General features: G+C 46.1%; 1 protein-coding gene across 1 annotated transcript in view; it reads left to right on the forward strand.

Moving 5' to 3' along the window:
• The window catches only part of MYH9 (myosin heavy chain 9), a 104530-nt gene that overhangs the window by 15515 nt on the left and 61900 nt on the right, over nt 1-27115 (forward strand). The window contains exons 2-3 of the mRNA XM_060245524.1: nt 2458-2810; nt 25935-26091. Of these exons, the coding sequence (XP_060101507.1) occupies nt 2478-2810; nt 25935-26091 (490 nt within the window). The 5' untranslated portion in view covers nt 2458-2477. The remainder of the gene's footprint in view (nt 1-2457; nt 2811-25934; nt 26092-27115) is intronic.

A 27115-nucleotide genomic window follows, 5' to 3' on the forward strand; every position in this document is an offset into this window, starting at 1 on the left:
CTGAAAGAGCCTAAGGGAACACAAATATTTTAGGCTGACTATAGAGCTCCTTTAGTCTGGTTACTTTCAGTTTCGTCATTTCCTGAAAAACCTAATTCAGCTGGATGCTCTCATTCTCTGGTGTGTCTTGCTCAATTATGGCCAAAAAAGGCAAGCAGCTAAATTCTTGGAAATTGCATTTGCAGGAAGCTGTGTAGAGGGAGGTTTGGCTGTAGCTGTTGTCTTGCCAGTCTTAACGGTCTTTTGAATACAATGGACAAAAGTTTGTTTCCTCCACTGTCCCCTCCCTTCACTAGAGAGTGCCAAACCTGCAGCCATCAAAATCACCAGTTTTCGGTTAGGCCAGAGACCCATAGCTTATCCTACTGTTAACACTGTGCCAGTGGAAATACTTGGCTTGAAGTCCCAAATCCTTGCCCTGTTTCATTAATGGCTTCAGTTTTATTTTAAGTAGTATAACCTTGTTGGAGCTAGTTCTAGGTGTCAAGTGGCAGGAACTCACAATTATTTGATGCTTGGTGCAACACTAATTATTGTGCAACTTGGTGCCACTACCAGCATTCTCAGTCAGGGACCCACATGCCTTTGTGACCACCCCCCTCAATATGCCCCCAATGGAACATTAAGATCAGGTATGAAAAATCTTCTGGGGGTCCTGGTCCCTGGCCCGAGAGAGATCTGGCTGTCTTCAACCAGGGCCAGGATTTTTTTGGCCCTGGCCCCTGCCTGGTGGAACTCTCTGCCAGAGAACATCCGTGCCCTGCAGGATTTGCTACCTTTCTGTAGGGCCTCTAAGGCAGAGATGTTCTGCCAGGCTTTTGGTTGAGGTCAGTGATGGGACAGTAATTATCTGGCACTCTCAGGTTTCCCAGCCCCCAACCCCCTTGCCTATCCTCAGAAGCGGGGGAGCAGTAACATTTTGTTTATTCACCATCTGAATCGTTTTGATTAGAATCTACTTTTAATGTAGATTCTTTGCTTAGACTATATGTTTTCATGTTTTATCTTGTAAGCTGCACTGAGACCTGCATGCAGAGAAGGATGGTCTAGAAGCATAAACAATAAATAAATAAACAATGCACTTTGCCAGTGTTGGTTATTGGTTCATGCAGTGGTACTACTTCGTGCTGGGGACTTTGAATTATTCTCTCCCTGTCCATATTTTCTTCCTTTGGAGAAACACAGCGACTGCCAGACAGTAATTTACTCTTCTTCATGTCTGTCTTACAGCAGGCCTGGCATGAGTTTCTTCCAATCCGAATTGCCTTGTTGATTATTAAGAGATGTCACAGGGAGCTGGGGTTGCCTTCTCCTAAATTGTGGACTTTTGGGTATAATGAAGAAACAAAACATTGAGTACATTTCCAGATGGGGAAGAAGTCCTACAAAGGCTTGTAGCCTGTTGGTAGAAATAGCTGTAGATCACTTAGTGAAGCTTTTTAATGCTGGTTTATCATACCTTGTACTAGAATAGAGAGAACAAGCAGAGTGGTTAAGCTGCATTAGTGCAGTCTGAACTCTTTGCTCATGACCTGAGTTAGATTCCAGTGGAAGCTGGATTCAGGTAGCTTGCTCAAGGTTGACTCAGCCTTCCATCCTTCCGAGGTCGGTAAAATGAGTACCCAGTTTGCTGTGGGGAAAGTGTAAAATACTGAGGAAGGCAATGGCAAACCACTCCGTAAAAAAGTCTGCCGTGAAAACGTTGTGATGCGACATCACCCCAGAGTCGGAAATGACTGGTGCTTGCACAGGGGACCTTTCCTTTCCTATCATACCTTGTTCTAGAATAGAGAGAACAAGCAGGAGACCTGCAAAGACTCTTTGCAGAGGGAAACTCCACTCTTTCCTCACTGTCCCCTTGTCCCTGTTGGGGCAAGCTTTCCTCTCCCCTTGCAGTCCTCCATCTCCTTACCTTGCTATTTTGTATTCCTACAGCAGCACAAAATGCCACCCAATCATTGGGGGTAGGCTATGTTCTCTGGGTTTTTAATCCCCTATTTAAATTTTTGTTTAGTTTTGGAGTTTCCCCCCAAAACCTGGAGGTAACTTTGGCTTGCAGAACCATCTTTCCAAGCTATAGTGTGGATTTTTAAAAATCTGCACAGTAGGGACCATCATGGGAGTTGGTTGTTTGACACTGGTAAATAGCAGTAACCTGTGCACTGCAGGATATACTGTGTAAAATGAGGTTAATGTTTGGTGGCAATCCTGAGTGTTTCTCTTAAATTCATTGCTTGTTGGGAGCAATTTACATTTTCTGCAGGATACTTTCTAAAGTAATGTCTGTAGCTCACAGAGGCTAGTCTGTAGAGGGCCATAGTGCATGGTGCTGTGTGGGGACTGTTCTAAGATGAGCCTTTTGGTCTCTTTGAACTCTGATTTTCTACATTCCAAGATGGCTATAATGTCATGTCAGTTGTACCAATAATAATATAATATTTTTTTCTCTTTTAATAGGTCCTGGGTTATAAACCACCATGGCTCAGAGAGATGCTGACAAATACCTCTATGTGGACAGAAATCTTATCAACAATCCATTGGCTCAGGCTGACTGGGCAGCCAAGAAGCTGGTGTGGGTTCCATCAGAGAAAAATGGGTTTGAACCAGCTAGCTTGAAGGAAGAAGTGGGAGATGAAGCAATTGTTGAGCTTGCTGAAAATGGAAAGAAAGTGAGAGTAAACAAAGATGATATCCAAAAGATGAACCCACCCAAGTTCTCTAAAGTGGAAGACATGGCAGAACTGACCTGCTTGAATGAGGCCTCCGTGCTACACAATCTGAAGGAGCGATACTACTCAGGGCTCATATATGTAAGTACATTTCTCTGCTTGATTTAGGGTCCGTTTAGATGTTGGGTAGTACTCTAGGATGTATCTTGTTTTATAATTCCAACCCCGCTCCCCCGGCTGATTTCAACCACTATGTTTTCTAGAGTAAATGTCTGACTTTTCTCTTGTATCCAGACCTTCCATGCAAGGCCATACTAATATCAAGGTATCCAGCCAGCCTTTGAGTTCTGCTGTAAAACACATCCTGAGCAGGTGATTTAGATTTTACTCTTTTCTGGTCACTCCCCACCAAAGAAAGTGGCAGCATAACTCTCATGAGCTTGTTGCCATAGAAACAAGGGCATTGGACTGCTTGTTCAAGCTGATGGGTGTATAGAAAGTGTTAAGATCTTGTGTGTTTTCTGATGCATGACCCATTGGTTCACAGAGCATGGAAAGGTACTAATTAGGCTTGCTCTGTGATGAGGCTATTTTTATTAAACTGTCCTTTTCTCCTGAATGGAAGAAGATGCAGGGCCTGTCTCAATGGAGTCATTGAAGTTTAAGCCAAAATTTAAGCTTCAGTGACTCCATGGAGAAAGGATCTTTGCTTCCTCAAATATTTTTATGCTACTGTGGGTGTGTTGTAGATTCTCTCTGCTTTTGTTTCTTTAGTTTGTATACTGTCTTGTGTATATGGTTGGAGGGTGAGTTGTAAATAAAATTGGAAGAAGGTGGCATGAAATAAGGGGGAGATGTGGGATGCGTATTGTCTCATTTTGTGAGTGGTGGCTGTGTAACTTGCAGCCCGGTTTCAAGTTGCCCATCCCACCTTGAGGTTCCCTAACTTCTTCCTAGAGAACAGAAATCTCCTAATCTGCTTGGGGTTCTGTAATCCCAGAAAAAATGTGACTTCTCTGGGTCTCTACTGATCTGGAGCAGCTACTGTCACCATGTTAAATGGGATGTCCATCTGGATAACATGAACTCCTCCCTGCAACCAGTTGGTTTGAAGCACAGTTTTGTTCAGAGTCTTCTAAACTGCATTGCTGGAGGATTTCTTCTTGTCATTGTTAGCAAGGGTTAAATAAATTAAAGTTCCACAGGAGTCTTTAATGCCCCATGTTTGCACAGCTCCATCATGGTTTGGGAGGCCATTACATTAATTCCATGCAATTATTATGGCAAAACTTTATGGCACTTTTTCTGCACTGAGAAATCCTCATTAGTGTATGCATTTTGCATATTAATTGGGCTACAACACTAGTTGGTAATTAACTTCCTCCTGAGCTGTCTAGGAAAACTGATGGAGAAACCATTCTGGGTGCAATACTGGCTCCTTCCCTGCAGCCATCAATATGAGTAGACTTTGACCCCGTACATGGAACAGGATTGCAATGGCTGTAGACTGGCTTTAGAAGCCTCTCCTACATCGCATCTTCTGGACCTCATATTTGCACATATGGTTAGGCATCCAGGCTATATGACTTATACATTCTGTTTCTTGTAAGGTACAAATTGTGCAGTTAATGCCTTTGTACCTTTTTCTCTGTGTGTATGTGAAATCCTTTGCACATATAGCAATATATGATTTCGTGATTACTGTGTGATCTTCTTCGTGGTCTCTGTGCATCACACTGATGGGATTAAGGCGCCTGCGCCGATCACGATCGGTAACTTCAAAAGCTGCGGATTTCCGCGCCCCAGGCCCGGTGCGCATGCGCACAGCCCCCACTGCGCATGCTCACCGAGCCCGGAGCGGACATCCCGCCAGTTCTCTTCTGACCGCCGCTCGGATCAGTCGATCTTTTCGCTACGGTCGGTATTTTCTCCTATATCTATACGTAGACTGTGGATTTCCAGAAGTTTTTTCTTATTTTCTTTCTTATTTTAGTTTATTATTTTCGTTTTAAGAGGAGGAAACGAAATTTGGATTCTCCTCTCCAGTTCCCGTTTTTTCCTCGCCTTCCCCCCCCCCCTCATCCTTTCCCGCCACGCATGGAAAGGCGCTGGGGATTTTTCCGGAGGTGCACGAGGTGTGGCAGCAAGATAGCCCCTCCAGACGGACACTCCCTCTGCCTGCTCTGCCTTGGGGAGTCCCATATTCCTGACTCTTGCATACATTGCTCGAGATTTTCAAAGCAAACCAGAAAAAATCGCGCAGCCCGGCTGGCCGCCGCATTAATGGAGAGGGCACTTTCACCGAAGAAGATGTCGACCGCTTCAAAACCGTCGACATCCGAGTCGGTCGGTACCGACAGGGCCCTTACCGACGCCGATCGCCCCAGCAAGAAAGCGGGCTCGGCACCGAAGTCGGACTCCTCTACGCCCGCAAAACGGCCTAGAGAGGAGAAGGTCGCCCACACCGAAACAAAGAAAAAGAAGGCAGACAAACCCAAACCCAGTGGGCATTCTGCTTCTTCCGCCCCGACATCGCCATCAGCACAGGCGATCGGGAAGGTTCCACCGCTTAGGCTATTCGCCTCGCCTAGCCATCGTCACAGCTCACCGACACTCTCAGCCATGTCGACGCAGATAGCGATTTCATCGGACTCCGACATCGAACTCGCCCAACGCTCGGGAACGGAACAGAGTCCTACGGACGAGCACCGCCCTCGAACCCCATCCCCGCAACCTAAGAGAGATGACCGTGTTACTCCCCCAAGGGGTCGGTCGCGGAGCCCACGCAGACCTCTCACCCCCCGCCATCGCTCCCGAAGCAGACGTCGGGACCGATCACATAGCCGCTCCAGGAGCCCTAGACGTCGGCACCGATCACGTGAGTCGACCAAGGCCAGATCGCCGGTCGATCGTTCACCGAGATCGAAGCCCAGAGACATTTCACCACCCCGGAAACCACCACCCCCGATACCATGGGACCAGAGACAGTGGCAATACTTATATGGCTCTTACCAGATGCCTTCAGTTTTTCCTTGGTTGCCCCCCAGACAAATAGACTGGGACCAGCAATCTGAGGCGTCAGTGAGATCCAGAACCTCCTATCATACACCGAGGCATGCATCATCGGCGTCACTGGCAAAACCCCCGAGCATCGAAAAGCCCCCAAAGCAAAGCTCTCCTCGACCCCGAGGACAGGAAAAGGTGACACCAGAACCGGATAAGACCCCAGAACCCCATCCTAGGTCAGAGCACTCGGAATCGCCAGACGATTCGAAGTCAGGGGAGGAGTCTGCCTCAGAAGAACAAGGCACCCCTTCCTCCCCGGAGGAACCATCACCTCCGGAGAAGGTCGGGGAAGAACAACCTATATCCCCATCTGAAGATCTTAAATCTTATGGGGATCTTATCAAACGCATGGCCCAGACACTGGCCCTGACTACTGTTCAGCCTCAACCGGTAGTCACTGACAATGTGTTCGATGTAGTGCAACTCGACACCTCCACGGCAGTGGCACTCCCTCTAACGTCTGTCATGCTACACACGGCCAAATCCGCATGGGACAAACCTGCGTCGACACCAATATCGTCACGCAGGCTTGACCACATGTATAGAATTCAGGAATCGACTGCTGAATTTCTATTTAACCACCCTAAGCCGAACTCGGTGGTGGTCGCCTCCTCTTCCAAAGCTAGGAAGACCCATTCGACCCCCCCTGACAGGGAGGGCAAGAAGCTGGACAACCTGGGTAGGCGGTTTTATACAGCGGGTTCACTAGGCGTGAAAATGGCGAACTACACAGCATGCATGGGGCGCTACCAATATGCGTTATGGGACCAACTCTCCTCCATTTTACCTACTCTCCCAGAACAAGCAAAGACAGCAGTCAGGAAACTGCAAAAAGAGGGAATCCTACTGGCGAAACAACAAATCAGTTCCGCAAAACACGTCGGCGATATAGGGGCAAAGACCATCTCCTCGGCCGTGACACTCAGAAGGCATTCGTGGCTAAGGTCAACGGCCCTCCAACCGGATACTCAATCATATATAGAGGATTTGCCATTCGATGGTAGCGGTCTGTTCAGTGCAAACACCGACACCGCTTTACAAGAATTAGATAAAAGCATTAAAACATCAAGAAACCTAGGGGTATCCACCTCATCGAAAACACAGACCAAACGACCTTGGTCAAAGACTTGGAACAAGAAACCGTTCTCAAAGCAGCAAGGGGACCAGCAGTGGAGACCAAAAAGTTCGGGCTCTTTCTCCAAGCCTCAGTATGGTGCAAAGACGAAATACTCACCAACTTCTACGCAGACCCCTCGCCAAAAGGGAAATAGGCAGCCCAAACAGAGCCTTTGACTGCCTCCCCCTGTGTTTTTCCCTATCCCCATCCCCTGGGAACCAGACAAGACTCTACCCTTTCTTCCCAGCTTGGACCAAGATTACTACCGACAAATGGGTCCTATCTGTTATTCTACTGGGCTACCAAATAGAGTTTCAACAACAACCCACTGTCCCTACGGTCGTCTACACCACACACTCTCCAATACTAAAAGAAGAAGTACAAGCTCTTCTACACAAGAATGCAATAGAGGCAGTCCCACAGTATCAGGAAAGACAGGGATTCTACTCCCGATATTTTATAATCCCCAAGCGGGATGGTGGCCTCCGGCCTATCATGGACCTGAGAGCTCTCAATATTTTCATCACTCATCACAGGTTCAGGATGACCTCACTGCAGAACATTCTACCTCTGCTCAACCAGGGAGACTGGATGGCCACGTTAGACCTGCAGGACGCATACTTCCATATAAGTATCCACCCAGACCATCGGAAGTTCCTCAGGTTTACCATCGGGAAATCCCATTTCCAATACCGGGCGTTGCCATTCGGACTTTCAACGGCCCCAAGGGTCTTTACGAAGACCATGGCAGTAGTGGCAGCACATCTGAGACTGCAAGGGATAGTGATATTTCCCTATATAGACGATTGGCTCCTGGTGGCAAACTCCAAGGACCGTCTACTACACCACATCCAGATAACCTTAACCCTTCTACAAGAACTGGGGTTACAGGTCAACAACAAAAAGTCACATCTCCAACCATGCCAAAGGATACAATTCATAGGAGCGATCCTAGATACAAGGAAATGCAAGGCGTTTCTCCCACCAAGCAGAGCAAACGACATAGTCTCGCTTGTGTCAGAATTCTTCCACAACCCAACGGTGAGAGCGAGACAGATACAGCGCCTTTTAGGGCTGATGGCCGCAACCACAGCAGTCATCACGTTTGCCAGGTTCCACATGCGGATGCTCCAATTATGGTTCATCAATGCATTCAACTGCCTGAGGGACCCCCCGTCACGCAGGATGCGTGTTCCAGAACCAGTCCTTTTCTCTCTAACGTGGTGGCACCAGAGACAACATCTAACGGAGGGTGCCCCATTTCACAAGAGGGCCCCTTCCCTGACGATAACCACAGACGCATCCCTATGGGGCTGGGGAGCACATCTGAACGGCATGTGCGTTGGGGACAGGTGGCCTCCATGCCACCTAGAATTTCACATAAACTTTTTAGAGCTGTTGGCAATCCATCATGCCATCATCTCATTCCGGAAACTACTCACCAACAGATCGGTGGCAATTCTTACAGACAATACGACAGCCCTAGCATACATAAACAGGCAAGGGGGCACAGTGTCCCGGAAGCTTTGCCTGCTAGCTTTACGCATTTGGGAGATATGCAGAGAAACACGGACAACCCTAACTGCAGCACATCTCCCGGGCACTCTCAACTCTTGTGCGGACTCTCTAAGCAGAGGAGGTGCCGTACTCCACGAATGGGAAATGAACTGGCAATTCCTTCAACCAGTTTTTCAGAAGTGGGGAACACCGGAAATAGACGTGTTTGCGACTCGCAGAAATTCAAAGTGCAGGAAATTCTGCTGCAGGGGGGGAGCCGACCCGAGATCGCTGGGAGACGGCCTGATATTTCCATGGAAGGGACAGCACGTTTACCTGTTCCCTCCCATCCCGCTCATAACCAAGGTGATCCACAAGATTCACAGCGAAAGGCCACGGGGAATCCTAGTCACCCCTTGGTGGCCGAGACAACATTGGTTTGCCCCAATCCTGAGCATATCCGAAGGGGTCTACCATCAGTTCCCACCAGCCGCAGACCTACTAGTATCGCATCAGGGAAGGGTGACTCATCACGATGCACCGCACCTGAAATTGACGGCGTGGCGGCTATAACTGCCCCATTATCAGCCAGGGCACAAGAAGTTATTCTGAACTGCAGAAAACTATCCACTCGGAAGTCCTATGACTACAAGTGGTCTAAGTTTGTGGAGTTTGCTTCATCAGAGGGAGCAGACCCCGCCACAGCGGGCCTTTCCACGGTGTTGGACTTCATCCTCGCCCTAATCGACAGGGGACTAGCAGTATCATCAGCAAGAGTGTACTTGGCTGCCATATCAGCTAATCACGTGAACATTGAAGGCCACTCGGTGTTCTCACACCCAGACTCTAAGAAATTCCTTCGTGGCCTTGCCAGACTGTACCCTGTAGTAAGGGTTCCAGCCCCCGCATGGGACCTCCCTGGAGTCCTACACGCCTTATCGGGGAAACCATTTGAACCCATGGCGACATGTCCTCTGCAGTTGCTAACGTGGAAGACGGCTTTCCTCTTAGCCATTACGTCGGCCAGGAGAGTAGGTGAACTGGCCGCTCTCCGATGTGACAACCCATACTTACGCTTTAGTGCAGACGGTGTCTGGTTAAGACCAGATATCAGATTCCTCCCCAAGGTGGTATCCTCTTTCCACTTAAATAAGGAAATATACCTGCCGGTGTATTTCCCGAACCCTACGACAGATGGGGAACGCAAACTCCATGCACTAGATGTCAAAAGGGCATTATCCTTTTACCTACACAGAACGGGACCCTTCCGGAGGGACTCCAGACTTTTTCTGTCCTACGCCCCAGCGTCTCAAGGGAGCAAGGTCTCAGCTCAGAGGATCTCAAAATGGATCTCAGAGACCATAAAACTCTGTTACTTGATAAATAAGAGGCCCTTGCCTGGCCCCATTAGAGCACACTCCACGAGGGCGATGGCCACTTCAGCAGCCTTCATGAAGGGAGTGCCCCTGAGTGACATTTGTGCAGCAGCCACGTGGTCCTCGCCGCATACCTTCGTTAGACACTATGCGTTGGACCTGAGATGGCATCAGGGCACTTCGGTGGGCCAGGCGGTACTGCAGTCGCTGTCTTACTGATGAACCGGAGCACCCTCCTCCAGGTAGGACATTGGCTTGCTAGTCTCCCATCAGTGTGATGCACAGAGACCACGAAGAAGATAAACAGGTTGCCTACCTGTAACTGATGATCTTCGAGTGGTCATCTGTGCAGTCACACTACCCGCCCTCCTTCCCCTCTGCTGCCGGTCCATCAGTGGATCATGCAGCGGTCAGAAGGAACTGGCGGGATGTCCGCTCCGGGCTCGGTGAGCATGCGCAGTGGGGGCTGTGCGCATGCGCACCGGGCCTGGGGCGCGGAAATCCGCAGCTTTTGAAGTTACCGATCGTGATCGGCGCAGGCGCCTTAATCCCATCAGTGTGACTGCACAGATGACCACTCGAAGATCATCAGTTACAGGTAGGCAACCTGTTTTTCTCCCTCAGAGGTTGTCGGACATCTCTGTGGGTTATTCCTACTGTTCCTTCAGGGAGGCAGGAAACACTTTTTTCACCTTCCTGTTGGCGCCTTCGGAATAACCCCGCCCTCAGTTTTGTTCCTGCCTCTACAGGGAGCAGCAGCACAAGGCTAGGCTAAGCCTTTTCCTCTTCTTCACTTATTTCTTTCCCTTCCATATCTATTTCTCTCCCTCCCCTTTCTGCTTACCTTCGCTGAGCAAGGGCAGCAGAGGAGTTTAGTTTGGGCCGTTTTTAAAATGGCTTGTAGCAGGGACGGTTTTCTGTCAGATGAGGAGGGAGAGTCGCGCGCCGCGTCTCTCGCAGCGCCGACCTTCATCGAAGGTGCCGACCTGCCTTCGCAGCTTGTTCGCGCCCTTCCCAACGCGGCCGCAGACGACTCGGCTGCCAGCGCCAAGAAACGGCACGTAATGGAGGCCCTGGCTACGTACCTCGGGGCAGCAGCAAACAGCGGCGGCCATCTTGGAAGTGCGGAGCTTAGCTCTCAGACCTTCCAACCCCCAAGAGCAGGCACTCCGGAGGATCGGAACTACCTGCAGCCGCGAATGGAAGGCTTCCAGGACGGGGGTAATGTACGAATGAGCAACCCTCTGGACCCAGAGGCTATGCTCTTTATTAGGCGAGCTATGCAGGAGGGAATGGGATCCTTTTGCGCCTGAATGGGGCTTCTCCCTCAAGGACCATCCTTTCCTTTAGATCCTCCCCGCTCCTTCTGGCCCACTAAGGCAGCGCGTAAGGCCCCATTGCAGTCTTCCCAGTCCTTACTTGTTGAACCTGAATCTATAGTGTCTGGCTCTGATCAGGAGGATAGGGAAGAGGGGGAATGCTTCTCAGAGGAGGAACAGGAGGAGGTTAAAATACCTGAGCAGGCTAGTCGTTTCTTCCATCAGGAAGATTACCAGTTTCTGTTAGCCAAAACTCTTTCAGCATTAGAAATTGAGGAGGGGCCCATTGATGAGGAAGCCAAGACAGCTAAATTTAAGAAGTTCAAGTCCAGAACCAGCAGAAATTCTGAGTTCTTGCCCAGGGGGGAAACTTCTGAACAAGTCTTCCCCTTCCCAGAATACTTTGAGAAGCAGGTTAGAGCGGAATGGGAAAAGCCAGCCTCCCTTAAGCAGTTCCCTCACTTAGTAAAAAAGTTGTACGCACTCCCTGCTTATACTAACGAGTTGTTACTACCCCCAACTGTGGACGGTCCAGTAGCAGCCCTACAGTCCTCGGGCCTGGTATCAGAGGATGGCCAGGGTTCTCTTAGAGATCCTCTGGACAAAAAAGCTGAGGCAACCTTGAAAAGATTATACGAATCTGTGGCCATGATCGTGAAGGCATCCTCTGCGGCCTCCCTGGTCTCCAGGGCATCCATTGTTTGGGTACGTAAGCTACTCCAGATGTTACCAGAGGACAACAGACGTATGTTAGAGGGCGCCTCACGCATTCTTAAGGCAGCGTCATTCTCGGCTGATGCAACCTTAGACATCCTGACATTTGCCTCCAAGGCAATGGCATCCACTACGGTGGCTAGACGCCTTCTTTGGCTTCGAGCTTGGCAAGCTGATTTTCTCTCTAAGTCTACAGTGGCAGCATACCCTTTTCAGGGGGATCGTCTCTTTGGGGACGCTTTGGACAAGATCCTGGTAGAGACTAGAGATAAGAGGAAGGCCATGCCCAAATCCATTCGGAGAAATGAAAAAAGGGGTCCTCAGTCCTTTCAGACTCAGCATTCCTTGGCCAGATATCGCACCGACTCAAAAAACTTTAATTGGGAAACGCCAAAGAGCTCCTTTAAGAGAGGTTCATTCGGCTCCAAATTCAATCGTAATAACTTCTCCAAGATGGACAAGCCTGACAGAGAGGCCAAGTCCAAGCAGGCATGACTACAGTCACATACCGGTGGGAGCTTGACTACTCCATTTTGCAGAGACTTGGAAAGCCTCCCAGGCAGACCAATGGTCTTTAGAAATTGTACAAGAGGGGTATTCAATAGAATTCCACCACTTTCCACCAGACAGATTTGTCAGATCACAGCTCTGGCCATTCAGTGTCTCCAGTCACATGGGTTCTTGGTGAACATAGCAAAGAGTTCGCTTCAGCCGAGCCAGAGGTTGGAACATCTAGGGGCAATGATCGATTCCACGTGCAACTCGCTATTTCTACCTCTGTCCAAGGCCAGAACCATCAGGGACTTGGCTATCAGGGTTATCCAGAGCCAATCATCACAACTGATGTTGCTTGCCAAACTAATGGGACTATTGATTTCGACCATAGACATGATACAATGGGCCAGATTCCATTCCAGACCTCTTCAAATGTTCCTACGGCCATTTCAACTTCAGATAATGGAGAGAAAGGACATAAACCTGACCATTCCATTAACAGTCAAGAGGAGCTTGCTATGGTGGACAGACTTGTCTCATCTTTGCCAGGGCAAATTGTTCCATCCTCCCTCATCCCTAGAGCTGTTCACAGATGCCAGCCTGGGGGGGGGTGGGGGGCCATTCTTCAGGACAAACCAGCCCAAGGCAGGTGGTCACAACCCGAGGGTCTACTTCCCATCAATCTACTGGAAATCAGAGCCATATGTCTAGCTCTGATTGCCTTCAGGGCACAGTTGTATCAGAAACACGTCCTTGTCAGAACGGACAACATAACAGCCAAGGCATACCTGAACAACCAGGGGGGTTCCAGATCCTCTCAGTTACACAGGGAAGCATCAAAGATTCTAATATGGGTAGAAAAGAATCTGGCCTCCTTAAAGGCGGAACACATCAGAGGCCTGGACAACATTCAGGCAGACTGGTTAAGCAGACAGGCAATTTGCGAAGGCGAGTGGGCCCTCAGCACAGGTATCTTCGATCTCATATGCCAACGTTGGGGGCGACCCGAGGTGGATCTTTTCGCTTCAGTCACAAACTCAAAGCTACCAAGGTATTTCACGAGATTCTTCCATTCAGAAGCCGAACAGACAGACGCCTTGACAGCCCTATGGCCTCCAGGTCTCTTGTATGCGTTTCCTCCGGTCCCTCTGGTCTCTCGAGTTCTGCAGAGGGTGAGAGTCCTACAGGCAGAAATCATCATGGTAGCTCCCTATTGGCCACGATGTCCGTGGTTCTCAATGTTGACAGAGCTATCAACTGTCGCTGCCAGTTTCTCCCGACATGATCCATCAGGGCCCAGTGTGGCACCCCGACCCGGAGTGGTTTCACTGGACCGCGTGGAGATTGAGCGGGAAGCATTCAGGCGTCTAGGCTATTCTCCTGAGGTGACGAACACTATGCTAGCCTCAAGAAGACCTTCCACTGTTCGTATATACAGCACAACTTGGAAGGCCTTTGTCCGGTGGTGTCGTAGAAAAAAGGTTGCTTCGCTTACCCCGTCCATCGCGGAGATACTAGCGTTTTTGCAGGAGGGCCTAGAGTCCAAGTTAAAACCAGCTACGTTAAGAAGGCAGATACCTGCCCTGTCCACCGTCTTACCGGTCGTTGAAGGGTGCAGGCTATCTCAGCATCCACACATCCAGTTATTTTTGCAGGGGGCAAAATTGAAGTCTCCTCCGACAGTCCATCATTTTCCATCTTGGCGGCTCCATACCGTTTTATCAGCTCTTACAAAGAAGCCATTTGAACCTCTTCGAGACGTGGACTTAAAATGGGTGCGAATGAAAACTCTCTTCTTGGTAGCCATAACGTCTGCACGTCGAGTTTCCGAACTGGGGGCTTTATCAGTGAAGGCGGGTCTTTGCGTGTTCCATAAAGAAAAGGTGGTTCTGCGCACAGATCCTTCCTTCCTTCCTAAGGCTGCTTCTAGATTCCATCGCACACAAGAAATCTACCTACCCACCTTTTGTCCACTACCCAAACACCCAAAGGAGGTCGTTTGGCATACCTTAGATGTGCGCAGAGCCTTGAAGATTTTCATTCTAAGATCTGAATCGATTAGGAAAACTGATTATATGTTCATCAACATCTCTCCCCCAAGAGCTGGAGAGACGATGTCTACTTCGTCAATTAGTGCAGTTCTAAAGGCCTGTATCAGTGAAGCATATAGAGCATCAGGGTTGCAGGTCCCTAGAGGGATTACTGCCCATTCACTCAGGAGTGCCTCCACAAACACGGCACTGCTGAATCGGGCTTCAGTCGAGGAGGTGTGTAGAGCTGCTACTTGGTCCTCTCCATCTACATTCATAAGGCATTATAAGATTCATTCCATGGCATCAACAGATGCAGCATTTGGGAGAAAGGTATTACAGCATGTTCTGGGGGAGGCCAGCGATGAAGTCCCACCCGATTAAAGGGGGACTGCTCTGGTAGGTCCCACAGAGATGTCCGACAACCTCTGAGGGAGAACGGCCCATTGGACTTACCGTGAGGGGTCCTTCTCCTCAGAGGTTCGGAGGACATCTCGCCACTCCCAGATTTATCTTCATCGCTTATATTTTTTAGGGTCTACTTACTACAGTTTTTCTCCCTTGTACTGCGTTTCTTCAGTACTATTGGAGTTCAATGTTACAGTTATATTGTAGTATAAGTTGTTAGTTGTGTTTATAGTCCTTCTAGTTAGAGGGAAGACGACACTGCTTTCGGAGTCCCACAACTGAGGGCGGGGTTATTCCGAAGGCGCCAACAGGAAGGTGAAAAAAGTGTTTCCTGCCTCCCTGAAGGAACAGTAGGAATAACCCACAGAGATGTCCTCCGAACCTCTGAGGAGAAGGACCCCTCACGGTAAGTCCAATGGGCCGTTTTGCATGGCAGCTTAGTGCAGTTCAAACCTTGGAAGATCAGGTACAATCATATGAATATAGTTACCTATCACCTTGTATGAATTTAGTAGACTAACTGTACTTGTACAAATGAGTCAACTCTAGGTGACTTATCATTTCCTTCCCTCTTGGACCATTGGCCATTTCTGAACTATGTCCTCTGGCAAGATGATAGATGCTCAGCAGCGTTCTAGCCAAAAGACTGCAACCCCATTCTCTTGAGAAATAAGCAGATTACCAGGTACAAAAGAAAATAAATCTACCACTCACAGTACATGCACTTGTCTCTGCTTCTAAGAGTCCTAGGGTGGCGGAACTGTTGTGTTTGCAGTGTCTTCTCTTTTATGAGTGCTCATGCTTGCCCGCTTGATAACTTGGGTCAGCCATTTCTTAATTGTCACTACCTTCAGACGCTGTTTGAGAAGAGTTATTGGCTGATTTGAGCTCTGGAGCGCTCACAGATCTAATTTTGACAAACTGCTCATTCTCCATTCATAGACAGAAATTCATTTGTCTTTACTGCATATGCATCCATTAGCTACCTGTGACTTGATCTGGGCTTTGTCTAATCTTTCACACATGTTGATTTTCACAAGTCATGAGTCATGGCACAATTAGGGCTCTTAATATATCCTTTTTATTTTGAGAAGTTGTCTTGCCAGAGTCTATATTTTTGGTATAGGACCTCACTAGTCAATTTTATATAGTCTTGTCACTTCATAGACTTGTTAAATCGAAACACTTGGCTTTGTTGGTCTAGTAAGCATGAAAAAAAAGTTTAAAAATATTTAAACTGGTAATTCTGGGCTAATCTGCAGATTTGTATGCAATACTCTTTAATTGGCTTTAATAATGTTGATTCAAATGAGCCATTCTCAGTTTCTCACATTGTTAAGACCTATTTTAATATTGCTGGGTACGGGGAAGCAATCTAACTCTTAAGCAATCTATTTGCACAAGATTCTCACATAAATAATTCCATGAATAATGTCTGATGTCCATCAGTTCCCTGCTCAGACTTCCAGATGAGAGATATTGGATGTCCCTTAACAGGCTTTAGAGTCATTCCACGGAAATATTTAGGAGTGTAAATTATATTCCGATTTGAGCAACTGATTCAGCTTTATGATACTTACCTATGCTGCTTCCTCAGTTGTGGTCTCAACCTGGAACACAAAATGTGAAACAGATTTCATCTCTCTGATGTCTAGAAGCACCTGATAGAATGCTAGGGTCTTTATTTGCAGAAAAATGCATAATCCCCTGCTAGTGAAGTTGCCACCTAGACTTGAACATGAGGTATTATAGGGGAGTAGACTTGCAGGGAGAGAGAAAATTTGAGGATTAGAAGAGGCCAGGAGTTATAGAAAAAACTGCGATAACTGAACGACAAGAAAATCTCCCAAGACATCAGATTGTATTTCCAGTTAGAGATACAATTGGACCCATGATGGACATGCAGTCCAACCATGCACTGGTTGGAACTCTCTCATGCTTATTTTTTATGCACTTAGAGATGCCCATGATTCATAGTGCAGACGCTTGTCACCATAAAGTGGGAACTCACCCTCTTGAATTGTTTACATTCTTTTCACCTCATTCTCTGCTACTTCTCCCTGTATCCACTGCTCATTTCCTCCTTGATACCTGCTTCCTTCAAGAAGTGTCTGAAACAATCTTGTTCCTCCTTTTCCCTGAAGTTCAAGAACTAGAAAAACCTCTTCCCTATTAAGGCAACTGCTCACTAACAAGCTGATGTTTAACTTTGTTTTTCCTTTCTTCCCTTTTTTTTGTTTTTTATGATTTTAAAATTTTAGTTCAGTTTACAAACATGCAATCATAAAATATAAACTATAATAATTTTTATTTAAAATCATACTTAAATTTACTTTTTATATTTTACTTATATTAAATATATTCTAAATTTTGTTACAAGCATATATTACCTAACCCTTCTATCATTCTCTTTTAATTGAATCCTGTTTCTGATTTTCCACTATACAATTTTTTTTAAAGTTCTGTTTTTCTTGAAATTCTGAAATCAGTCTGTTATGTATAAAATCTGTTAGTTTTCCCATTGTCATACATTGATTTAGTTTATTCTTCCACTCCTTCAGGTCTGGGCATTTAACTGCAAATATTACTCTTGCCACTGTCACCATATGCTTAAATAATTGTGGACTTTTTAAATATTGCTTGGTAAGATACTTAATAGCATATTTTTCAGATCCATTGCAAATTTAAGTTTTAAAATCTTTTGCATTTTCTGTCCAATTTTTTTTTGCTTTCTTCCATGTCCACCACATGTGATAAAATGTTGTATCAGTATTCTGACATTTCCAGCACTTCTCATTATAGACTTTATTATAGTCTTTCCTTTGCTTTGTATCCTGTTTCATTAACCTTAGTCTGTTTAAATAAGTACTTTTCTTGTGTGTAGTGTTGTAGTAGAAATAAATGCTTGACTTAATGCAACAGCACCTTAATGCCAACAGCTTCTTTGGGATATTTATTTCTAATGTCCATGCCCCCTCTTTAAATAACGTATTTGAGGCAGCTTTGCATTCAGAGTCTTGGCTTATGGCATCCATTTACTATTAGCTATTGAATGGACTTGTGCCTCCCCCATCTCCATAGGTCAGAGTTAGCAATTTCTGTGACTTGCTTTATGTGTGCAGCTGAAATTCAGCATCTCATTTAATGGGGTTGATGTTTTGTTGTAACAACCCTGAGAGGACGTTCTTTAGACAGTTACTGTGGTTAGACAGAACTGTGTTTAGTTTGTCATACTCCAAGTGCTTGAACATATGCAGCTCTCCTTGCAGTCCATGGAATTTTTTCACATGTTTTTTCAGGAGTGTTGCAGCTTTCAAGATGGAGCTTCTTCCAAGACTTATGAAGTCTCCTTAGGCTGCTCAATATCCATTGGCCTCTAACGTTTGTTGAAGTGCCACATTCTTTAAAAAAAATACGTTATTCTATTTATAATTTTATTCCCTGCTTTTTTCACCAAGTATGGGGACTCAAAGAGGCTTAGATAGTCACCTCCCTGTTTTATCCTCATAATCCATTGAAGTAGGCTAGGCTGAGTGTTTGATTGGCCCAAGGACCATCCATTAAGCTTCCATGGCAGATGGGGGGATTCAAACATGGTCTTAATCCAGCTTTCTAGCTCTCCACCACACTGGTCCTTCATTATACTTTCTTGGAGCCTGTAAATGTGTGCAAAGTTGACAAGATTGCATAACTGTTTCTGCTGATGCTTTGATCCTTGCTTGGGAACAGCAATATTACTTGTGCAGCAAATTTAGCTACAAAGGTCTCAGGGGAATCCTGATTGACTGCTTGTGCAGATCTGTCAACTATTTATTAATAATTTGGAAGACCTTTTGGTTTAATGGCTACTGGTCTATGACTATTCAAAGGCAAGAGATAACTATGCACCATCTAAAATTGTGGTGGCACACAATCTCTGCTGTTTCACCTTTAGCATTCATGAGCATGGGGTGTGGAATGCAGATTGCCACTTTGTAGATGCATCTATGAATTTTAGCATAGACATTGATACTCTTCTCCACAGGTCCAGTAAGGCATAGAGGGCAAGCAACAAGAGAAGGCTGTTACCACTTCAGGCATTTGTTGCCCAGATGAAATGTGTCTCAACATAGCAAATACAGAGTGAGCCTGGTGGAGCTCATTTCTGATTGTGTGTTCAGTTGAAGAGACACATGGAGTTGAGACAATACTTTACCCTGCTTTTGAGTACATGTGAAGTTTGTGCATCATCAGATAAGAGACTTAGCTTGAGCTGGGGAAGAGGGAGAGGTTGGTGGCTGCTACACATTTGGGCTGACTACCAAGGTGTTGGAACAATGAGTAGATACAGAGCTGAACTTAATTCTTCCCTCCTTTTGGCCTGAATTATTTTTCCCAATTCCCAGTTCACCTTTTCTTTAAAGGGCTACATGAACATAGCTTTCTAATGCTGTGCCAACTAGTGCTGAATCAAATCTGTGCTTGGTGTGCTACAGGAGTTGTTGGTTGGTGTGGTGCAGTGGTTACAACTTTGCCAAGGAGTACGGAGACCCAGCTGTATGGGTCTAACCTACTTCACAAGAATCCAGTGACACTTAGAACAATAACATTTATACCAGGATAACATTTGAGGTGGAGCTCAATTCAGATGCATTGCTGGATTCCTTTTTTATTTTGCTGCTGCTGTGCTAACATGCTACTCATCTGTAACTACCTCACAGGGTCATTGTGAAGACATCACCCTGAGCTCTTTGGAGCAAAGGCAGGATAAAATGCTGTTATGATTTGTACTGACATTCTCCCTCTGAGTCGAAGGCCATCTTGGGTGCTTTCCACCATCTTGTCAGGGAGGCAGGAAATAGAATAATTCTTCTTCGTTTTCCTTGACCCTGGAGCACCCAGATCTTTTCAGTTTCTTTCCTGCCTCTAGAGGGAGAGCAACTAGCTAGCTTAGCTCCTGGAAAATAGGAAGTAATTTAATCCTATTCCTTATTCCTAATCTAATTCTTCCTTTTTTCCCAACCTTACTCCTCTGTCTAACAATCTTCTTAAGTTCCAGTCTTTTACACTGAGCTACTTTCACTTTCCATCTGCCTTCACACCTTCACAGTAGTTGGGAGAGCGGCGCGGCCGCAACTGCCTTTAAAGCAGCTGACTTTCCCCCCCCCCCTTACCTTCACTTGCGGAGCGCGGCAAAGAGCGGCAGATGGAAAATTTCAGAGACGAGTTCCTAGAAGATGCGTCCTCCGTAAGTCCTCGCACCGAGGTTGTGGGAGTGGACCCTGGGACCGACATGTCTTCCCAGCTTGCTGGGGTTCCTGGCATCGTTGTCCTTTCTAGTGACTCCAGTCACTGCGGGCTGAAACATCCAGGGGCTTCAACGGAAGGGCTTGAAGTTCCTCCCCAACAGAGGCTCGCATCGGATGGCAGCCATTTTGAAGGAGGATTTTTGGCGCACGTTTCGCCAGACAGGCACCAGGAGCCTTATGCTTTGCCCCTTGGGACGGTTGCTAATCTCCCAGCGGGAGTCAATACAGAAGACCAACCCCTATTGGATCATGGCTCCACGGTCGACCCAGCCCTAATACAACAAAGTGGTAATGTACTGTACCCTAAAGGGCCATTTTCTGTTGAATTTATGACTATGCTTCAGCAAACAATTAGAGCAGAAATGTTTAATGCCTGTCAATCGGGCTATGGGCATGGGGTCAGTGGGATCCAGATCTCCTCGCAACTGGCCAACTAAGGCAGCCAGAAAAGAGATCACTAACTCTAGATTGTCAGAGGAAGATTCAGAGGAGAATCAGTCGCATGTGGAGTCACAATCCAAAGATCAAGAGAGTTTTATTTCAGATGAGGTGGAGGATGTCTGTGTCCCAGAGCAGTCAGTTTGCTTCTTTAAAGCTGATGACTATCAGTATTTGTTAACCAGGGTCATGGCAGCACTGGCGCTCCAAGATTCTGCCTCTGGGGAGGAGAATCCCAGTACCGATACCAATCCCAGGAATAAAACTACTGGCGATAGGGAGTTTTTCCCAGGCTCACACACCACTACCAAGGTTTTCCCTTTTCCACAATTCTTTGAGAGACAATTAAAAGCTGAATGGGGAAAGCCTAATTCTAATCGGCAGTTTCCTGCCTTTGTAAAAAAGTTATATGATTTGCCTGTTTTTGCAAATGAAATGTTACAGGTTCCAGTAGTGGATGCACCAGTAATGGCTCTTCAAAATCCGGGTTTGATGTCAGAAGACGGACACGGTTCCATTAGGGACAATTGGGACAAGAAAATTGACCTAGCCCTAAAAAGATCACACGAGGCGGTAACTATGGCAATTAAGGCATGTACTGCATCGTCTATTGTATCTAGAGCAGCCATAGTCTGGGCTAGGAGACTCTCTCAGTTGCTACCAGAAAATAATAAGAAATTGATGGAGGGAACCACTAGACTACTTAAAGCAGCAGAGTTCACGGACGACGCTTGTCTAGATGCCCTCACCTTCTGTTCCAGAGGTTTGGCGTCAGGGGCAGTAGCCAGAAGAGGCATCTGGCTTAGACCATGGGCTGCAGACAACCATTCTAAACAAATCGTGATATCATATCCGTTTCAAGGAGAAAAGCTCTTTGGTAGTGCCTTAGATAAAATCTTAGTGGAAACCAAAGACAAAAAGAAAGCTATGCCAAGGAACATTCGCAGAACTGACAGAAGAAATTCTATTCTCAGTCCTTTCGTTCCTCACACACCTTGACCAGATCAAGATCCTTTGCAGATAACAAGAGATCATCCTGGAACCAACTAAGACAACCCTTCAGAAAAGGGTTCAATAATCCTAGATTCAACAAGCAGAATTCAGAGTGTAGAGACAAGCAGGACCGGGAGCCAAAATTCAACAAGGCGTGACTGGACTTCAACTCTGGTAGGGGGAAGACTTCAATATTTTCAAGACGCTTGGGAGGCTTCCCAAACAGATTGCTGGACGTTAGAAATCGTATCATGTGGGTATGCAATAGAATTCAAAAGCATTCCACTGGAACGTTTTCTGGTGTCCCCGATCCGGAAGAACGCTACAAAAAGATCTATAATGAACAAGGCCATCACACATCTCTTAGAGATCAATGCCATAGAACACGTTCCAACAGATCAGAGGAGTCGAGGTGTTTATTCAATATTCTTCACAGTTCCCCAAAAAAATGGGGACTGGAGAGCAATACTCGATCTAAAGTTTCTCAACAGATTCCTTCATCTCCGACATTTTCGTATGGAGACCCTGAAGTCAATCACAGAGGTCTTACAACCAGGAGAGTTCCTCACCTCACTGGATCTCACAGAAGCTTATTTGCACATTCCAAACCAGCTATCTCATCGCTGGTTCCTTCGGTTCTGTGTGGGGAACAGACACTTTCAATTCAGAGTGCTTCCCTTTTGTCTAGCCACGGCCCCCAGGGTATTCACGAAGGTGATGGTAAATGTTGTGGCACATCTCAGACAACAGGGGATCCACGTTCATCCATACCTAGACGACTTTCTGATCAGATCAGCATCCAACCGGAAAGCTCTGTCAGATGTCCAAGCAACTATGCAGTGTTTACAGGAACACGGCTTTCTTATAAATATAGCCAAGAGCTCTCTGGAACCAACTCAAAGGTTGGAACACTTGGGGATGATTATAGATACATGAAGGAACTCTATCTTTCTTCCGAACGACAAGATACAGAAAACCAAGCAACTCGTGAATTTAGTTATTCGGAACACTCACACTCCATTATTGACTTTAGCCAAATTGATGGGTTTGCTCATCTCAAACATAGATGCAGTTCAGTGGGGCAGATTATATACGAGACTGTTACAAAGGGTAATCCGCCCTCACCAGTACCAGATCATGAAAAAACAGAATCCACAGATCAAGGTCATATTAGAGGTCAAGAAATCTCTGATGTAGTGGTCCAGGGATTCCAGTCTGCGACAAGGGAAAATTTACTATCTTCCCAGAGAGATTTCTTCTGTTCACAGATGCCAGTCTGTCAGGTTGGGGAGCAACGCTCGACAGCATACCAACGCAGGGCTGATGGTTATTGTCAGAAACCCAACTGCCGATCAATGTATCGGAACTACGAGCAATACACCTAGCCCTATTATTCTTCACCAATCAGGTACAGAAACAGCATGTACTAGTACGAACAGACAATGTGGCTGCAAAGTCCTACCTGAACCATCAGGGGGGCTTGAGGTCGTCAGCTCTGTCCAGGGAAGCAAAGATATTATTCAACTGGGCAGAACACCACCTTCTTTCCATCAGGGCAGAACACATCGAGGGCATTGCCAATGTTCAAGCAGATTGGTTCAGTCGAACAACCATACGACCAGGAGAATGGAGATTAAAGACGTCAATATTCCAGCAGATAGTCGAACAGTTTGGTCAACCTATAATGGACCTGTTTGCTTCTCACGACAACTACCAGGTAACAACCTTTTGCACCAGATTTTTTTCACCCGGCTGCGGCAGCGGTGGAAGCACTGACAGTGAGTTGGTCTCAGGGCCTACTGTATGCCTCCCCCCCCCCATTCCGGTGTTATCAAGATTTCTTCGACAGGTACAACATCAGAAAGCACAGATCATATTAGTAGCCCCGTAGTGGCCACGATGCCCATGGTTCTCCTCTATCCAAAGGCTATCAACCACTCAATCTCTTCGGCTAGAAATCGTTTCAGACATGTTGACGCAGGGTCCAATTTGGCATCCACATCCAGATTGGCTGCAATTGACCGTGTGGAAATTGAACGGTCTATATTCCTGAAGTTAGGTTATTCTTCGGAGATCGCTGACACATTATTGGCCTCCAGAAAGAAGTCCACCATTAGAATTTACAATACTACTTGGAAAGCTTTTCATAGGTGGTGTCGCAGAAAAGCAAAAGATCCACTAAATCCATCAATCCAAGACATATTGGAATTCCTACAAGATGGATTACAATCTGGACTGAAGCCAGCCACCTTACGGAGACAGGTAGCAGCTCTATCTTCTGTATTGGGACTGATACAAGGTAAAGATCCCTCCAAGCACACACATGTACAGAGGTTCTTAAGGGGAGCCACCCTCAAGTGCCCTCCACAGACTCATAGGTTTCCGATGTGGTGTCTACACATTGTCTTGTCTGCGCTCACTATGCCTATTCAAGGCATTTCTCTAAGATGGTTACGCTTAAAGACAATCTTCTTAATAGCAAGAAGGGTGTTGAAGATCAATGCATTGTCTGTAAAGAAAGAACTTTGTATTTTTCACAAGGACAAAGTCCTTCGTACAGATCCTACTTTTCAACCCAAGATTGTGTCAAAATTTCACAAGTCTCAAGAACTTCACTTGCCATCATTTTGTCCAGACCCTAAACATCCTAGGGAGCGAATGTGGCATAACTTAGATGTCAGACACTGTCTAAAAGCATATTTAATCAGGACTGAACCAATCTGGAAAACGGATGCCATGTTCATTAACATTACACAACCAAGATTGGGCCAAAAGATGTCAACTTCAGCCATCAGCTATGCTATTAAACAATGTATTTTGGAAGCCTATAGAGCAATGAAATTAGAAGTACCCAGAGGTATCACAGCACATTCAGCTAGAAGTGCTGCAACTAATGCAGCCCTTAACAATTTTGCCTCGGTAGAAGAGGTGTGCAGGGCCGCAACATGGTCCTCTATCCCAACATTTGTCCGACACTACAAATTAAACTCCTACAGTTCAGCAGAAGCAGCATTTGGCAGAAAGGTTTTACAACATGTAGTCCTAGAAGAGAGCGATGCCCCACCCAGTCATTAATTTACTGCTATAGGAGATCCCAAGATGGCCTCCGACTCAGGGGGAGAACGACCATTGGTACTTACCATGAGGGGTCATTCTCCTCTGAGTACAGGAGGACATCTTGCCCACCACGTTGCATCGCTCATACTAGGGTCTATTCTGCTATATCTATTCCATTTTCTTTTGCTGCTCTATAGTTCTTTGCAGTTCCTTATGTTATGCTTTTTGCATATTAACTGACTGTTATTACTGTTTCTTTATTGTGAGTAAGGTTGATAGTTTAGAAACTGCTTATCTGAGTATCCCAACTGAGGAGATCTGGGTGCTCCAGGGTCAAGGAAGAGGAAGAAGAATTATTCTATTTCCTGTCTCCCTGACAAGATGGTGGAAAGCACCCAAGATGTCCTCCTGTACTCAGAGGAGAATGACCCCTTACGGTAAGTACCAATGGTCGTTTCGTTCTGTTAAGAGGCTAACTTGGTCTAAATATTTCAGTGGAAACTCCTCCCCCCACTGCAGACCACTGATCTCCCAAGTAAAGCTTTTCCTGGGGGACCCTAAGGAATGACATATGAGCAGGGTCTGCAATGCAGCAGGAAGGATAATCAATGGAAATGACTGGATCCAACCTATAGTTGCTGGTCTTCCTTGCTGCCTTGTCTGGAGTTATTTTAGAAGAAACTGAAAGTGCTGAAAGGATCCAGCATTCACATTTAAATCTGCCTTTAGTTGTGTTTCTTCAGCCTTCCTTTTATATAAAAAAGGTATTGTCTTTGAAGGCTGCAGCAAGCCTTGAAAATGTGTGAGTATTCTTGAGAAAATCTTGATAGTCCAGTGGTGGTGCTTAGCAGGCTTCATGGAGGTTGGGAAGGGTGTTTTGGTCGCTAGTAAAGCTCCTTCCTCCACAAGCTATTGAAATAAAGTTTGCAAAATAAGGTACATATAGATTTGCTTAACCAATTTGTCACATTCTTAATTGGCAGCATGAACTTTGAACCATCTTGGTGCAGGGTTTATAACTCTGGGCTAGAGTGCTCTCTTATAGTCAGATACATGCCAACATGTAATTTCTTCATGAAAGAAAATAAAAGTTATTGCCTTTCTTTCTTTTTGTATCTTAATGTCAAATGATACTTGTATCTTTGCCTATCCTTGAGCTGGGAACTTAGATCCTTTGCATTCATCTTCATAGTAAACTGCAAAGTCAAATGCGCTTTCCAGTCATCTGGAAGATAAATAGCCATATTCATGTAGTAAGTGACAGACGTGATTGTTAGTTTAAATGTTTGTTAATGGAAGGCAACTTATGGTAGTCATGCAAATGCATTCCCTCCAGATAAATATATCTCTCCTAGGTGTAATCATTCTTATTTGGAGAGGGAGTAAACATTTACTGCTAGCTGCTTGTAAGAAATGATAAAACCTCACATACTATTGAGCTAATTCCTCATGAAATTAATTTTGCAGACTTACTCAGGCCTCTTCTGTGTTGTCATAAATCCTTACAAGAACTTGCCCATCTATTCTGAGGAGATTGTGGAAATGTACAAAGGCAAAAAGAGGCACGAGATGCCCCCTCACATCTATGCCATCACAGACACCGCCTACAGGAGTATGATGCAAGGTAAGCACATGCAGCACAATCAAGAAAAAGAAACACTCTGGCCATGATGGTAGCTGTGCCAAAATGAGTAGGATAATCTTTCAGAATTGCTTTGCTTTCCTGAAATGTCAACAAGTGTGCATGAAAAGCATGTGAAGGTTTTGTGTTGGGGTGGAGGTCTGGCTGGAATAAAAAAAAATTACAACAGTCTTCTGACCTCTAGCAGGCAGCATTCTTACTTCGCTTGGAGTCCTGTTTAGTCCGTGGGTGAGGTTTGATGCAGCAGCCAGTGGAATGGGAGGAATCTGCACTGAATATAGAAGATGAAAGTTCTCTGCAAGAACTAGAGACGTTCAGGATTAACTGTTCATGCCTTAGTCTCCATTCAGAGCCTAACAGGCAGGAAATCTTCCCCGGTGTTGAGCTCTCTTAAAGATGCATGGCAAGCCCAGTGACTCTGACCTATTCTCTGCATGGGGCACACTTATTTCCTGGAGCTGACAGAGCATAAAGTGTTGCATGTTAATTGGTTAGATGCCAGCATTTGATTTAAGGCATTCTAATTGGCAACCTGTGTAGGAGGAGGAGAAGGGGATTGCTTTTGTTCTGGCTTAAACTAATACTAAAATTGCTCTAACCTTTTTGTAAATGCAGCTAGCCTTTTTATTTTCTAGAACTGGCATCTTGCTGGCAGCCTAGTAGAGCTGTTCTTTAATGAAGAAACTCCCCACTTGAGGCCCACTGTTGCAGAGGGGGAAGGGGTGGGTGTACAAGTAGTGCAGCTGCTTTTCTGGCTTTGCTGGAGCCTGAGGTTCTGCAGCTTGCTCACTTAGCATGCTGTGTTATGGTACGCTTTTGTTTAGAAGGGTGGGATATTTACAGTAAGCCTAGATTGCCTGTCTGTATGTGTATGGGTGAGAGAGGATGACTAAGAGCAGTTTCCTCATTCCCCCCCCCCCCGAAATGGAGCTGCTGCTCAAATGTGGAAATAGCACTTCAATAGCTCCTGTGCATATTTTGAACATGTTTTAAAATCTGAACATGT

Source organism: Heteronotia binoei, chromosome 8 (assembly GCF_032191835.1).
Source record: "Heteronotia binoei isolate CCM8104 ecotype False Entrance Well chromosome 8, APGP_CSIRO_Hbin_v1, whole genome shotgun sequence".
Classification (NCBI taxonomy): Eukaryota; Metazoa; Chordata; class Lepidosauria; order Squamata; family Gekkonidae; genus Heteronotia; species Heteronotia binoei.